The 12,585-nt window shown below is 39.7% G+C and overlaps 1 protein-coding gene across 4 annotated transcripts in view; it reads right to left on the reverse strand.

The window, feature by feature from the left end:
- The window catches only part of UBN2 (ubinuclein 2), a 100,035-nt gene that overhangs the window by 10,767 nt on the left and 76,683 nt on the right, over nt 1-12,585 (reverse strand). For 3 of the 4 annotated variants that reach the window (XM_039335630.1, XM_039335629.1, XM_039335628.1), the window contains exons 15-16: nt 5,467-5,713; nt 1,832-1,921 (exon numbers count right to left, since the gene is read on the reverse strand). In XM_039335630.1, coding sequence (XP_039191564.1) covers nt 1,832-1,921; nt 5,467-5,713 — 337 coding nt within the window. Of the gene's footprint in view, nt 1-146; nt 270-1,831; nt 1,922-5,466; nt 5,714-12,585 lie in introns of all 4 variants that reach the window. The other variant, XM_039335627.1, reaches the window with a different exon arrangement.

Genomic DNA, 12,585 nt, shown 5'->3' on the forward strand with positions numbered 1-12,585 from the left:
AAGAATTTGTCATTGGATATACAAAAAAAAAATCAAATGAGGTTCTAAAAATTAAGAAAGAAATAAAAATGCAACTTCGAAACAGGAATTGGAGTAATTGTCAGGTCCCCAAAGAAATGTATTTTAACCCTATGCCTATTTTCTACCTTTCGGTAACCTTTCTTTGTGGCCTGCCATTCTGTTGGGAGGGGGGAGCTTTTGGGATTGCTTTGCACTGTCTGCAGGATGGAACGTCTCTCCCTTATCTAAGAGACGGTTTGCGCTTGAAGCTAGAAGAAATAGAAAGTGAGAAAGACATTTGAGGAGCCTGCTGAAAAGACCAGCTACCAAAACACCATGCCACCTGTGGATTGGCTGAGATTCAAATGAACACTGAGACTCTTGGGGGGGAAGGAGTATTGAATATTGCTTTTAATATACTGCTTCGCAGGTTTTTCTCTCAGATCTCGCCTTGATTCTCTGCTGTCACTAGCCCTAATAAAAGTTCCTTTTGAGACAATGCCTGTTTCAAGAATTCTGCTTTCTTGGGTGGCTTATAATAATTTCTCCCCACTGGATTATAAAAAAGGCTTGTTAAAGTTTTGAAGAAATTTGAGACAGGGATAATGATTATTTGAATGGATTAAAGAACAAGATTGATTTATGTAAAATATAAAGCTGGCTTATTTTATCGGGGTTAAAATGGGTAAGGTTATTTTGGGATTTCTTCCTGAGCTTGCTGACATCTGGGTTGGAAAATATGTTATCTGGAATGCTTACAGTTAAGTTATTTATAAAAATAATAAAGATGGGATAAAAATAAATAAATAGGCATGGAATGATGTTTTATATTTGTTAATATTATTTTAGGGCTGTGTTTGGAAACTGTTGACAACAGGATTGGAAAAGACATTGCTTTTTGGAGGCCTATGATTAAGAATTGTGGGATGAAGAGATTTTATATGTTAATTAAGAGGAGGTGCAGTGATATTGAAATTGTTTATACTTGCTTGATTCTTTTTCTATTTGTCTTTTCTTTTTTGCCTACTTGGCATGGTCATAACAACCTCCCTTAGTGAATTTAAAATTAGTGTAGACAAAAATCAAAGTATTCAACACTTACAAAAAGACTTGTTCATATTAGACCATTATATAGGCTTTTTAAAAAAATTGACTAGCCATTGTCACTGAATACTATGGCTTGGGGCTTACTTTGAGTGAGTTAGACCACTATGATTTGTTTTACAAATCATGGTAACAATAAACCAGGATTTAGTGCAATATATGACCCCACCCATAAAATAAGCCACTTTAGTTATAAATCACCGTAACACCTGACTGCACAAGCAGTAACATTAAATTCAATAGTATTGAACTTTGATTCTTTTTAATAATGTTTCAACAGGATGTTTTTTCTTGGAATTGATGAGGCAATTACCAAAGGCTATACCATATTTCATATTCTCTCCCAGTCATGACAAAAGGATGAGACATACCTGAGTGGGAAAAAAATGTAAGGCTTAACCCAGGTGGAGAATTATGCCTGGAACAAAATTGCTGAATAGTACTTTTTCCCATGCTTTTGGCAGATCTCAGGGAAAACATGTTAGAATTGGAAGGGTTTATTTATTGAACCCTTTACTGTAATTGAATCCAATCTCTTATTCAAGTCAAATTAGACTTGCAAATTAGAGCATCTCTAAGAGATTCACATTCAGTGAAAGGAATCCTGACACTCCTGAGAAAGTTGTTGCACTCTCAAAACTGATCTTAGAAATTTTTATCACTGTAGAAAGTGTACTGTGAGACAGCTGGCTTCTCTTTAGAAAAGCGAGAAAATATATTTTCTTACCTGGATAAGCTTGCTGCAAATGAGCAGGCAGAGGTGTATGAGACAGTGCTGCTGAATGCTGAGCTCCTGACTGTAAACCCTTCAATAAATCTGACATGACACACAACAGGAAAAAAAAAACAGATATAACCACAAAATTAACAGCTAATGGTCATAGTTTTCTGACCATCTCTGTAGACAGTAAGTTTAGTTATTTAACGGTGTAGTAATGAAGTTTTAGGATTTACAAATTCAAGTGGATGAGTTTAAGCCAATTACAATGTTGCCAATCCAAAATGACAAGATTGGTCATTGATGATGTCAACTGAATTGAACAGAAATACAAGTTCTTCACAGTCAAAATATAAAATGTGAAAAGTATGAAAACCTTGAAATTGTCAAAATGGAAATAAAGCTTACAATACTGGATGCAGCATCACTATGATCATGAAATTAAAATTTGAATGCTTGGCAACTGGCAGGTATTTATGATGGTTACAGTGTCCTGGGGTCATGTGGTATTTTTTGTGACCTTCTGACAAGCAAAATCAATGGGGAAACCAGATTCACTTAACAATTGTGTTACTAACTTAATAACTGCAGTGATTAAGTGTGGCAAGAACCAACCGTGGCAAGAAAGGTTGTAAAATGTGGCAAAATTCATTTAACAACTGTCTGGCTTAGTTATAGAAATTTTGAGCTCAATTGTAAATTGAGGACTACCTATGAAAGAAAGGTTTAGCAACAATACTAAAAAAAGGACATTGTTAAGCATATGGTTAAGGATTAGATCTATCAGAACTATAGATATCTAATAAATATATTAAATGTTATGCGTGCATTTACATTAACTAAAATGCTATGAAAGAAGAAAATGAAGAAAACAGATAAATTTAAAAACTCCAACAGAGGGTACTATATCTAGAAAAGACATAGTGCTATTAATAGAAACTGAAATGCAAAAGTTGGAGAAATGGTGAAAGCTGGAATCACATATTTTTAAATGGGCAATATAATAATATTAATTGCTACCATGTTTCCCCGAAAGTAAGACACTGTCTTACTTTCTTTTGGGCTCTGAAGTAAGCACAGTGTTTTACTTTTGGGGAGGGCTTACTTTTTGCTGGTGCCGGCACCAGTAGGCCGTGAGCGTGCAGGGGTGGGGCAGGGACTGTGCATGGGGTGGAGAAACAACACGGCGGCGAGAGCATGATGGTGGACCAGTTGCTTCCCTCCCTCTGCCAGACCTGCCGAAACCACACAGGGTAAGGTTGCCACGCCCGCCCCTGCCCATATGCCTTCGCCTCCCCCAAGCGTTTTTTTTACTAAACTGCCTTTCAGCTGCATTCCATTTCTCCATTCGCTTCTCAGACTTCACCGAGTGTTTGTGAGACCAAAAAAAAAAAAAAAAAAATCAATCAATCAGACTTTCTAACTTCTCACAAGATCTCAAGAAGTTAGAAAATCTGATTGAACTTTTTTTTTTTACCGGTAGTCTCACAAGCATGTGGCAAAGGCTGAGAAGCGAAGAGAGAAATGGAATGCAGCTGAAACGCAAGTTAGTAAAAAACTCTTGGGGGAGGTGAGGGCATCTGGACGGTGCCGGCAACCTTACCCTGAATGGTGGCGGAAGGGTGGAGTGCGTGCCCTTCCCATGCAAGGCCAGCCCCTGCAGCCCCGGGGTGGCTATGCTGGGCGGTGGTGGGCAGGGCGCTGAGGTGGGGGCCAGCAGGCCAACCAAAGAGGCAGGTGGAGCACCGGAGGCTCGGGGAGGGAGAGTGCTTAAGTGGGCAGTCAGGCCATTGGCAAGAGCAATGCAGCGCAGTGGAAAGCAGCCTCGCAACAAGTGGGGCAGGTAAGGAAACAAATCCTCGCTCACTCCAAGAATTGCCTTTCTTTCCTTACCTGACTCCCAGCCCCGTGCTGTTTCTCCTTCATGATTCGCCATCGCCGTGTGCAGGGAAATGAAGTTTTTTTGGGGAAAAAAAGGTCAATCAATCAATTCCAACTTCTCGTAAAAAAAAAATCTCACAAAGTTGGAATTGATTGATCTTCCCCCCCCCAAAAAAAACGTTGTTTCCCTGTATGTGGTGGTAGAGGATTGCAAAGGAGAAACAGCACGGGGCTAAGAGTCAGGTAAGGAAAGAAAGGCAATTTCTGGGGGGAGCAAGGATTTCTTTCCTTACCTGCCCCACTTGTTCCAAGGCCGCTTTCCGCTGAGCCACATTGCTCTTGCCAATGAACTGACCGCCCACTTTAGCACCGTCCCTCCCCGAGCCTCTGGCACTCCACCTGCTGCTCTGATGGCTCTGACAGAGAAGAGAATGGGCAGGTGAGGGGGTAACGTGCCCCACTTGTTCCACAGCTGCTTTCAACTGAGCTGCACTGCAGTGGCATTGGGCGCGATGCGCAAGGCAGCAAATGGCCGCAACTAGCGGCAAACAGCTGCATCGTGCCGAAACTGGCCATTTGCTGCCTCCTGCCCAATGCTGCTGCCATGAGGCTGTGGAACAAGTCAGGCGGCAGTAAGGAACCAGCATAACGGCACGTGGGTCTGAAGGAGGGAGGATCTGCCAGGCCTCATGGCAGCAACATTGGGTGAGATGCGTGAGGTAGCAAAGGCCATGACCGGCGGCAAACAGCCATGTTGTGCCGAAAACGGCCGTTTGCTGCCTCGTGCTCAATGCCGCTACCATGAGGCCACGGAACAAGCCGGGCAGCGGTAGGGAACCGGTATAATGGCACATGGCTCAGAAGGGGTGAGGATCCGCCAGACCTCATGGCAGTGGCATTGGGTGTGACGGGCGAGGTGGCAAATGGCCACAGCTGGCGACAAACGGCCATGTCATGATGAAAAAGGCCGTTTGCCACCTCCTGCCCAATGCTGCTGCCATAAGGCTGGGGAACAAGCTGGACGGCAGTAAGGAACCGAAATACCGGTACCTTGGGTCAGATCCCCCCTCCTCCATTGGCTTTGCCTCGTCACAGGCAGACTTTCCTTGCAGGGCTTACTTTTGGGGGAGGCCTTATATTATGCCTACCCCCTTAAAATCAGTTGGGACTTACTTTCGGGGACGGTTTACTTTAGGGGAAACACGGTACTCCCTACAATGTATGCCAACAATATACATTTGATAGCACCAAATAGAATATATACAGGAAGCAAAATAAGGAACAATAGCATAGTATCAGCAAGATGCAGACTGTAAAAAAAGATTATTTCAAATGTTAGCAAAGAAGAATCTGTTTAAAAAGGAATGAAAAACTGGAATCAATTTAATGCAATTTTGACATGTAGCTTTAGGAAAGGTAACCTATCTCAAAATAACCCTTCCACTTTCTATTGCCAATCCATACATTAATTGCTATTTGCAAAAGTTTAAATTACTGGTCCTAACTCATCACACCTTGCACATGTTTATTTAGAAAATCTATTCACAGCCATGCACTTGTACAGTCATCTAGCCCAGACATCTAGTACCTTCTAACAGCCACATCACAACTGAGACAATTAAGCTAAGAAAATAATGAGAAATAATTATAGGCATAAACAACAAACTAATTTTCCAACAAATACAGAAAATTCAAAGAACTTGCCATTGATAAAGAAGCATTTACTGAAAAATTGTAAAAAACAAACAAACAGTTTTTCTTACTCTGAGTTAGACTATGGTGGAAAGCTGCTGAGGTAGATCCCGAGGTGGTTGTCACTCCAGCCGTATCTGTTCCAAAGCTAAGAAGCTCCAATGGAAACTGAAAGGGCATAGTCACTGGAACAAGACTTCCCAGCATCCCAAAAGGAGTCAATGGAGTAGATGTCACATTCTGACTGGTTACAGACAATGGTGATGCCATGAGAGTCAAAGGTGAAGCATTTGCCAGTAATGATGCACCTGTTGTTGACTACATAGATAGATATTTTTAAAATGTTTTAAAGCCCTTTGCAAGCAACCCAAAGCATATCAAATGTATCATTTGCTCTCACATTCATCAGAAACAATATTTTATAGCAATGCTTATTCATTTCTTATTTAATTAATGATATAATTTAAGTCAGGGGTCCCCAACCCCCAGGCTATGGCCCATTACTGGCTATGGAAGCGGCTGGCGATCGCACATATAGCTCCATGTGCAAGCAGTGGGTGCATGGGCCCACCAACCACGCAAACGGAGCTCTGTGTGCATACGCCCTGACATGGAACCATCCTCTCCCCCCGCTGGTCCACAAAGCCAGAAAGGTTGGGGGCTGCTGATTTAAGTGATAGCAAATGTTGGTTGGCTTTTTCCTTGCAATAAATATAACTTACAGTGCAAATGTGAAAACTAAGTTTGGTGAGGTGGCAACTACTGGTTCTCTAGCTAGATAGAAACGTTATATAATCATAGTTCAGCTAGCACTTAAAGCCATCAAATCAGTAGCAAGCATTGCTTAATTTGCTCTGGGACACTGCCTTATAAAATGTTGGCTTCTTTGCTCCACACAGCACAAATCTCTAAAAAGTCTTTATTCTTCTCCATAATAAAGATTATATATTCATTTTCTGTGAGAATTATATACCAGGTAAGGCTTATTGCTGAATAAGGGATTGTTTCTGGAAAGTTACAATTACCACAATTTCATAGTATAAAGTCTAACTCTTTCCTACTCCTATCACTGAAAGTTAGTCTGGTATAGTGATTAAGACACCAGGCTAGAAATTGGGAGACCATAAATTTAGTCATCAGAATACCACACACCATGTCTAACACCATGTCAATCAGATATGTTGTGGCAGAAAGCAGCTGAAAGAAGGCCATTATCACCATGGAGACTATGAAATCCTGAACAGAACTGGAGCCAACTTTCAATGCATTGGAACTGAAATCACCTAGCAATGTAAATCTAGAAAATTCCAGTACCAGCTACCTTGCAGTCACAGTTGCTATGGTACCCAAACGTGGCCTGGCCAATATATCTATCTGTATCCAAAAAAGTTTCTGATCTACCAAAACTGGATGTGAACGTATTGCAATTTGACCTGACATCATCATCATCATCACTATTATTATTATTATTATTGATCATCGCACAGTCAGCCAGATGTTCAGACTGGATTTGGCATTTTGTCTACCTATCGAGTCCTTACCAAGGACCTGGGATAGGCAGATGTGGATGTTTGATGGTATTACAGGTATCGTCGCAGGATGGAAGCAGTTCCTAATAAGGCCGCCTTTTGCAATTGACTAATAGCGAATTTGTCAATGCCAATGGTGTTCAAGTGGTGCTCCAGTTGTTTTGGTATTGCACCCAAGGAGCCTATCACTATTGGTACTACCCTTGCTTGCTTTTGCCACAGTCTTTCTATTTCTATTTGTAGGTCTTTGTATTTTGTTATCTTCTCCAGTTCTTCCTCGTCTATTCTGCTGTCTCCAGGCACTGCCACGTCCACTATCCAGACTTTTTTGTCTTTCTTATCGACAATTGTTAAGTCTGGGGTGTTATGTTGCAGGTGCTTGTCTGTTTGAATTCTGAAGTCCCAGAGCAGATTAATTTTATCATTTTCTATGACTTTCTCTATTTTATGATCCCACCAGTTTTTGCTTACAGGCAAATGATATTTTTTGCAGATCTTCCAATGCACCATTGTTGCTACTTTGTCATGCCGCTGCTTGTAGTCAGTCTGTGCAATCTTCTTGCAACAGCTTACCATGTGGTCCACTGTTTCTTCAGCTTCTTTGCATAGGCGGCACTTACTGTCTGTTGCTGTCTTCTCAATTTTGACTTTGTATGCATTTGTCCTTAAGGCTTGGTCTTGTGCAGCCGGAATTAGTCCCTCGGTCTCTTTCTTCAATTTTCCTGCTCTTAGCCATTGCCAGGTCTTGTTATTATCTGCTTTCCCAGCTATTTTTTTAATGTATTGGCCATGTAGTGCTTTGTCTTCCCATGCCTCTATTCTGTTCTTGATTTGGTCTTTCTTGTTATTATTATTATTATTATTATTGATCATTTCACAGTCAACCAGATGTTCAGACTGGATTTGGCATTTTGTCTACCTATCGAGTTATTATTATTATTATTATTATTATTATTATTATTATTATTATTATTATTATTATTATTACTATTATTATTATTGGCTCTGAATGCAGATATGGGATAACCCAAAGAAATGCAACAAGGATGTAGCTTGGTTAAAAGAGGTAGATGCAAATAAAACAGAAGTTGAAATGAATGAACTAGTAATTACAGCAGAAATGGTAGAGAAAAGAGCAAGGAAAATCAAGAATTGGTCAGCACCAGGTGAAGATGAACTGCATGGGTTTTGGTTGAAACATCTAATTGTTATATACCCACTCATTGCCAAGCAGTTCAACAACATACTAAAAGGAGGAGAAATTGAAAAGTGGCTAACAACTGGGAAAACCTACCTGATAATGAAAGATCCAGCAAAAGGGGTAGCACCAGGCAACTACAGGCCAATTATCTGCTTACCAACAACTTTCAAATTGCTAACTGGTGTGGTAGCTGATGCAATCCAACAGCATCTAGTTGAAAGTAATCTGAGCAGAAAGGAAACCACCCCAATAGCAGAGGAACAAAAGAGCAACTCCTAATAGACAAAATGATTTTGGAAAACTGCAAGAGAAGGAAGACCAACTTGAATGTGGCATGGATTGATTACAAAAAGGCATTCAACTCTCTGCCACATGAGTGGATAATCAAGTGCCTAGAAATAACAGGAGTCAGTAGAAACATCAGAAAATTTGTGCAAAGATCGATGGCACAATGGAAGACACAAAGTTGCAGGTCAATGGTGAGAAACTGGAAGAGGTTAATATCAAGAGAGGTATATTAGAGATTCATTATCACCACTACTATTTGTTATTGCACCGTTTCCTCTGTCAACAATACTGAATAACTCAGGCCATGGCTATCAAACATCAAAAATATCTGCCAGACTATCCCACCTCCTTTACATGGATAATCTAAAATTGTATGGAAAAATATCATCTGAAATAGAATCGCTGCTCAACGCTGTCTCTATACACTGTATAGCCAAGATATTGCAATGGAGTTTGGCTTGGACAAATGTGCCACACTTACTATCAAACAAGGAAAAATAGTGAAAACTGAAGGAATCAAGATACCCCACAAAAATAACATTAAGAGTCTGGATGAGGAAGATTACTACAAATACTTGGGTATTCTTCAAGCTGACAACATCAAGCATACTGAAGTCAAGAAAAAGATTAGAGATGAATACATCAAGAGAGTGAAGAAAATCTTAAAGTCCAAACTCAATGGAGGAAATACCATGAAGGCAATCAACACCTGGACAATTCCAGTCATTAGATACACAGCTGCAATAGTGGACTGGACTCAAGCAGAACTAAAAGCAATGGATAGGAAGACCAGAAAAATAATGACAATGAATCATGCCCTTCAACCAGGTAGTGACGTTGACAGATTCTATCTACCAAGACAAATAAGTGGGCATGGAAGGTTGCAAGTACATCAGATGATTGAAGAAGAAAAAATGGCTTTGGAAGAATATCTGAAGGACAATAATGAAGATGCACTGAAGTTAGTATATCAGGAAGGCTTACTGACTACTGGAGAGACCACACTAGCCTAAAAGAAAAACCAAATGAAGAACAGAATGGAGGCATGGGAAGATAAAGCATTACATGGCCAATACGTTAAAAAAATAGCTGGGAAAGCAAATAATAACAAGACCTGGCAATGGCTAAGAGCAGGAAAGTTGAAGAAAGAGACCGAGGGACTAATTCTGGCTGCACAAGACCAAGCCTTAACAACAAATGCATACAAAGTCAAAATTGAGAAGACAGCAACAGACAGTAAGTGCTGTCTATGCAAAGAAGCTGAAGAAACAGTGGACCACCTGGTAAGCTGCTGCAAGAAGAATGCATAGACTGACTACAAGCTGTGGCATGACAAATTAGCAACAATGGTGCATTGGAAGATCTGCAAAAAATATCATTTGCCTGCAGGCAAGAACTGGTGGGATCATAAAATAGAGAAAGTCATAGAAAATGAAGAAGATAAACTGGTCTGGGATTTTAGAATTCAAACAGATATGCATCTGCCACATAATACCCCAGACTTAACAATTGTCAATAAGAAAGACAAAAAAGTTTGGATAGTGGATGTGGCAGTGCCTGGAGACAGCAAAAGAGAAGAGAAAGAACTGGAGAAGATAACAAAATACAAAGACCTACAAATAGAATTAGAACGACTGTGGCAAAGACAAGCAAGAGTAGTATCAATAGTAATAGGTGCCTTGGGTGCAATCCCAAAACAACTAGAGCACCACTTTGACACCATTGGCATTGACAAATTTGCCATTAGTCAATTGCAAAAAGCAGCCTTACTAGGAATTGCTTCCATCCTGCTATGATATCTGTAATACCATCAAACATTCACATCTGCATATCCCAGGTCCTTGGTAAGGACTCGATAGGTAGATAAAAATGCCAAATCCAGTCTGAACATCTGGCTGACTGTGTGATGATCAATAATTACAACAATAACAACATCACTAAAATGTTAACATTATAGAAAGCACAAAACTAAAACAAAATTTAAAAAACCCGTTAATTACACAGGAGCCATCTCAGTATTTTTCCAGTCTCCTGAGGCCCCCAGGCCTGCTGACCCAATCTGGTCTTGAAGGATCTCCAGAAAGTTAAAAGTGATAAGGCCGCTTTGATGTAGCAGTTCTTCCACAACAGCAGCCACCACACCACCTAGTAGCTTAATCTTCCCCTTTGCTTAGCTGATGAGTAATTCTAACTTTTTCTATCAGGAAAAATAGCTCTTTACATGAAGTCCGGTAACTAATTCTTGAACTCAGCAGCAATTTACATCATTTCCTAACCCTTGGTAGGTCTGAAGAAAGCATATTTTTACCAAGATAAAACTGAGAGGGGCGTACAATCTAATTTGCATGAAAAAAGGTCATACATATTAAATTGCCTTTCATTGTCAAAATGAATCCTCAGGATTCATTCAAGATCCTCAAGATGGTGCCACTGATGGCTGCCTTGGTGAAATGCTGTCTTGTGTTTTTGACATTCTTATTTATTTTTCTGTAACTCATTATGGATTACACACACCAAACATGAACTTCTGAACATCAGACAATTTTCTAAGAATATTTCTCCTGTCTTTGCAAAGACAGAACTTATGTGGATATTATGATCAGAGAAGCAACAGTTGTCTTCAGTAGCTGGAGAATACAAAGGAAGTGAAAGAGAGGAAGCATGCTGCTGTGAGACTGAGGAGGAAGAGGTTAGGACTCTACTCCCATTGCTTCACCTAACAAACCAATAATTCAATAGTGAATGTTATTTTGTCAAAGGATGAACTGTTTAGGTTTGTCAAATGTAAGTTTGTCAATGGATGAACTTCTCTCTCTAAATAGGAACAATAATTTTTCTAACTCAGCAGTTCTCTGCTTTACAAAAACTTGGCTCAGTGAGACTATTGAGAACATAACATGTTTATTCACCAAGTACACAAGGAATTTATCTCCGATGCAAAAGCTCTCAGTGTAAATGCAAAGCAACATCAACATCATCATCATCATCATCATACCAGTAAGAGGCAGTAGTAAAGAAAATGGGAAGGATAATAATAATACTACAGCCATACAACATGGGTAAATATCCTTAGACAGTGCTGTGGGAATTAGGTGTTCAGCAGAATGATGGCATGAGGAAAAAAATGTTCCTGCGTCTAGTTGTTTTGGCACATGATGCGTCCTGAGGGGAGGAATTGAAATAGTTTATGTCCAGGATGTGAGGGAAGGAATTGAAATATAGGGTTTTAGATTCAAAGGGTAAATTGGGTTATAGAGACATCTGGTAAAAAAGAGAGGGAGAATCTGCTTCTATGCTAATAACTGCTGCTGTAAGGATGTCACAGTAGTAAAGAAATTTTGTGGTGTGGACTTAGAGACGCTATTCATCAATTTTAACCCTTTTTATGCTCTATGGGAGTTTTCCTTATTCATCTTGATTGGGGTTTAAATGACTACAGCCCTGTTGCTCTGACATCTGTAGTTATGAAGGCCATTGAGAGGTTAGTGCTGACTACCCCAAAGTCATCATGGATCCGCTGTTGCAGTTTGCCTACCAAGCAAATACAGTAGGTCTGCAAATGATGCTGTCAATATGGCACTACACTACATCATGCTCTTCTCTCTTTATACCAGTGGCTGCATTTCTAGGGATTCCTGTTAAAGTACCAAAGTTCGCAGATGATACAACAATCATTTGCCTCTATCTGTAATTCTGTTTTTTCTGACATTTGTTTTTTTCTTATCTGTAAGATTTTTAACTATTACTTTAGTTTTTTCTCTGTTTATTTTTAGTACTGTCATTTCTCCGTACTGTTCTACCTTTCCCAGTAATTTAGAAATCATCTCCAAAGGTTTTTCTAAGATAAATACCAAATCATCAGCAAATGCTTGTAATTTATATGTTTTGCTTTTTATTTCCAGTCTTTTAATTCCTGTATCTTGTCTGATATTTCTATTTAAGACTTCCAGAGTGAAAATGAATAACAATGGAGATAATGGACATCCTCGCCTTGTACCTTTTCTTATCTCAAAGTTCTCAGTATAATCTCCATTCACGATCACTTTTGCTGTTTGTTTGTTGTATATTGTTTTTATCATATTTATAAAGTTGTGTCCAAAGTCCATTATTTGTAATTGCCGAGTCATAAATTGCCAGGAAACATTATCAAATGCCTTTTGAGCATCTAAGAA

Source organism: Crotalus tigris, unplaced genomic scaffold, assembly GCF_016545835.1.
Source record: "Crotalus tigris isolate CLP2741 ecotype Arizona unplaced genomic scaffold, ASM1654583v1 scf7180000017644.4837335, whole genome shotgun sequence".
Classification (NCBI taxonomy): Eukaryota; Metazoa; Chordata; class Lepidosauria; order Squamata; family Viperidae; genus Crotalus; species Crotalus tigris.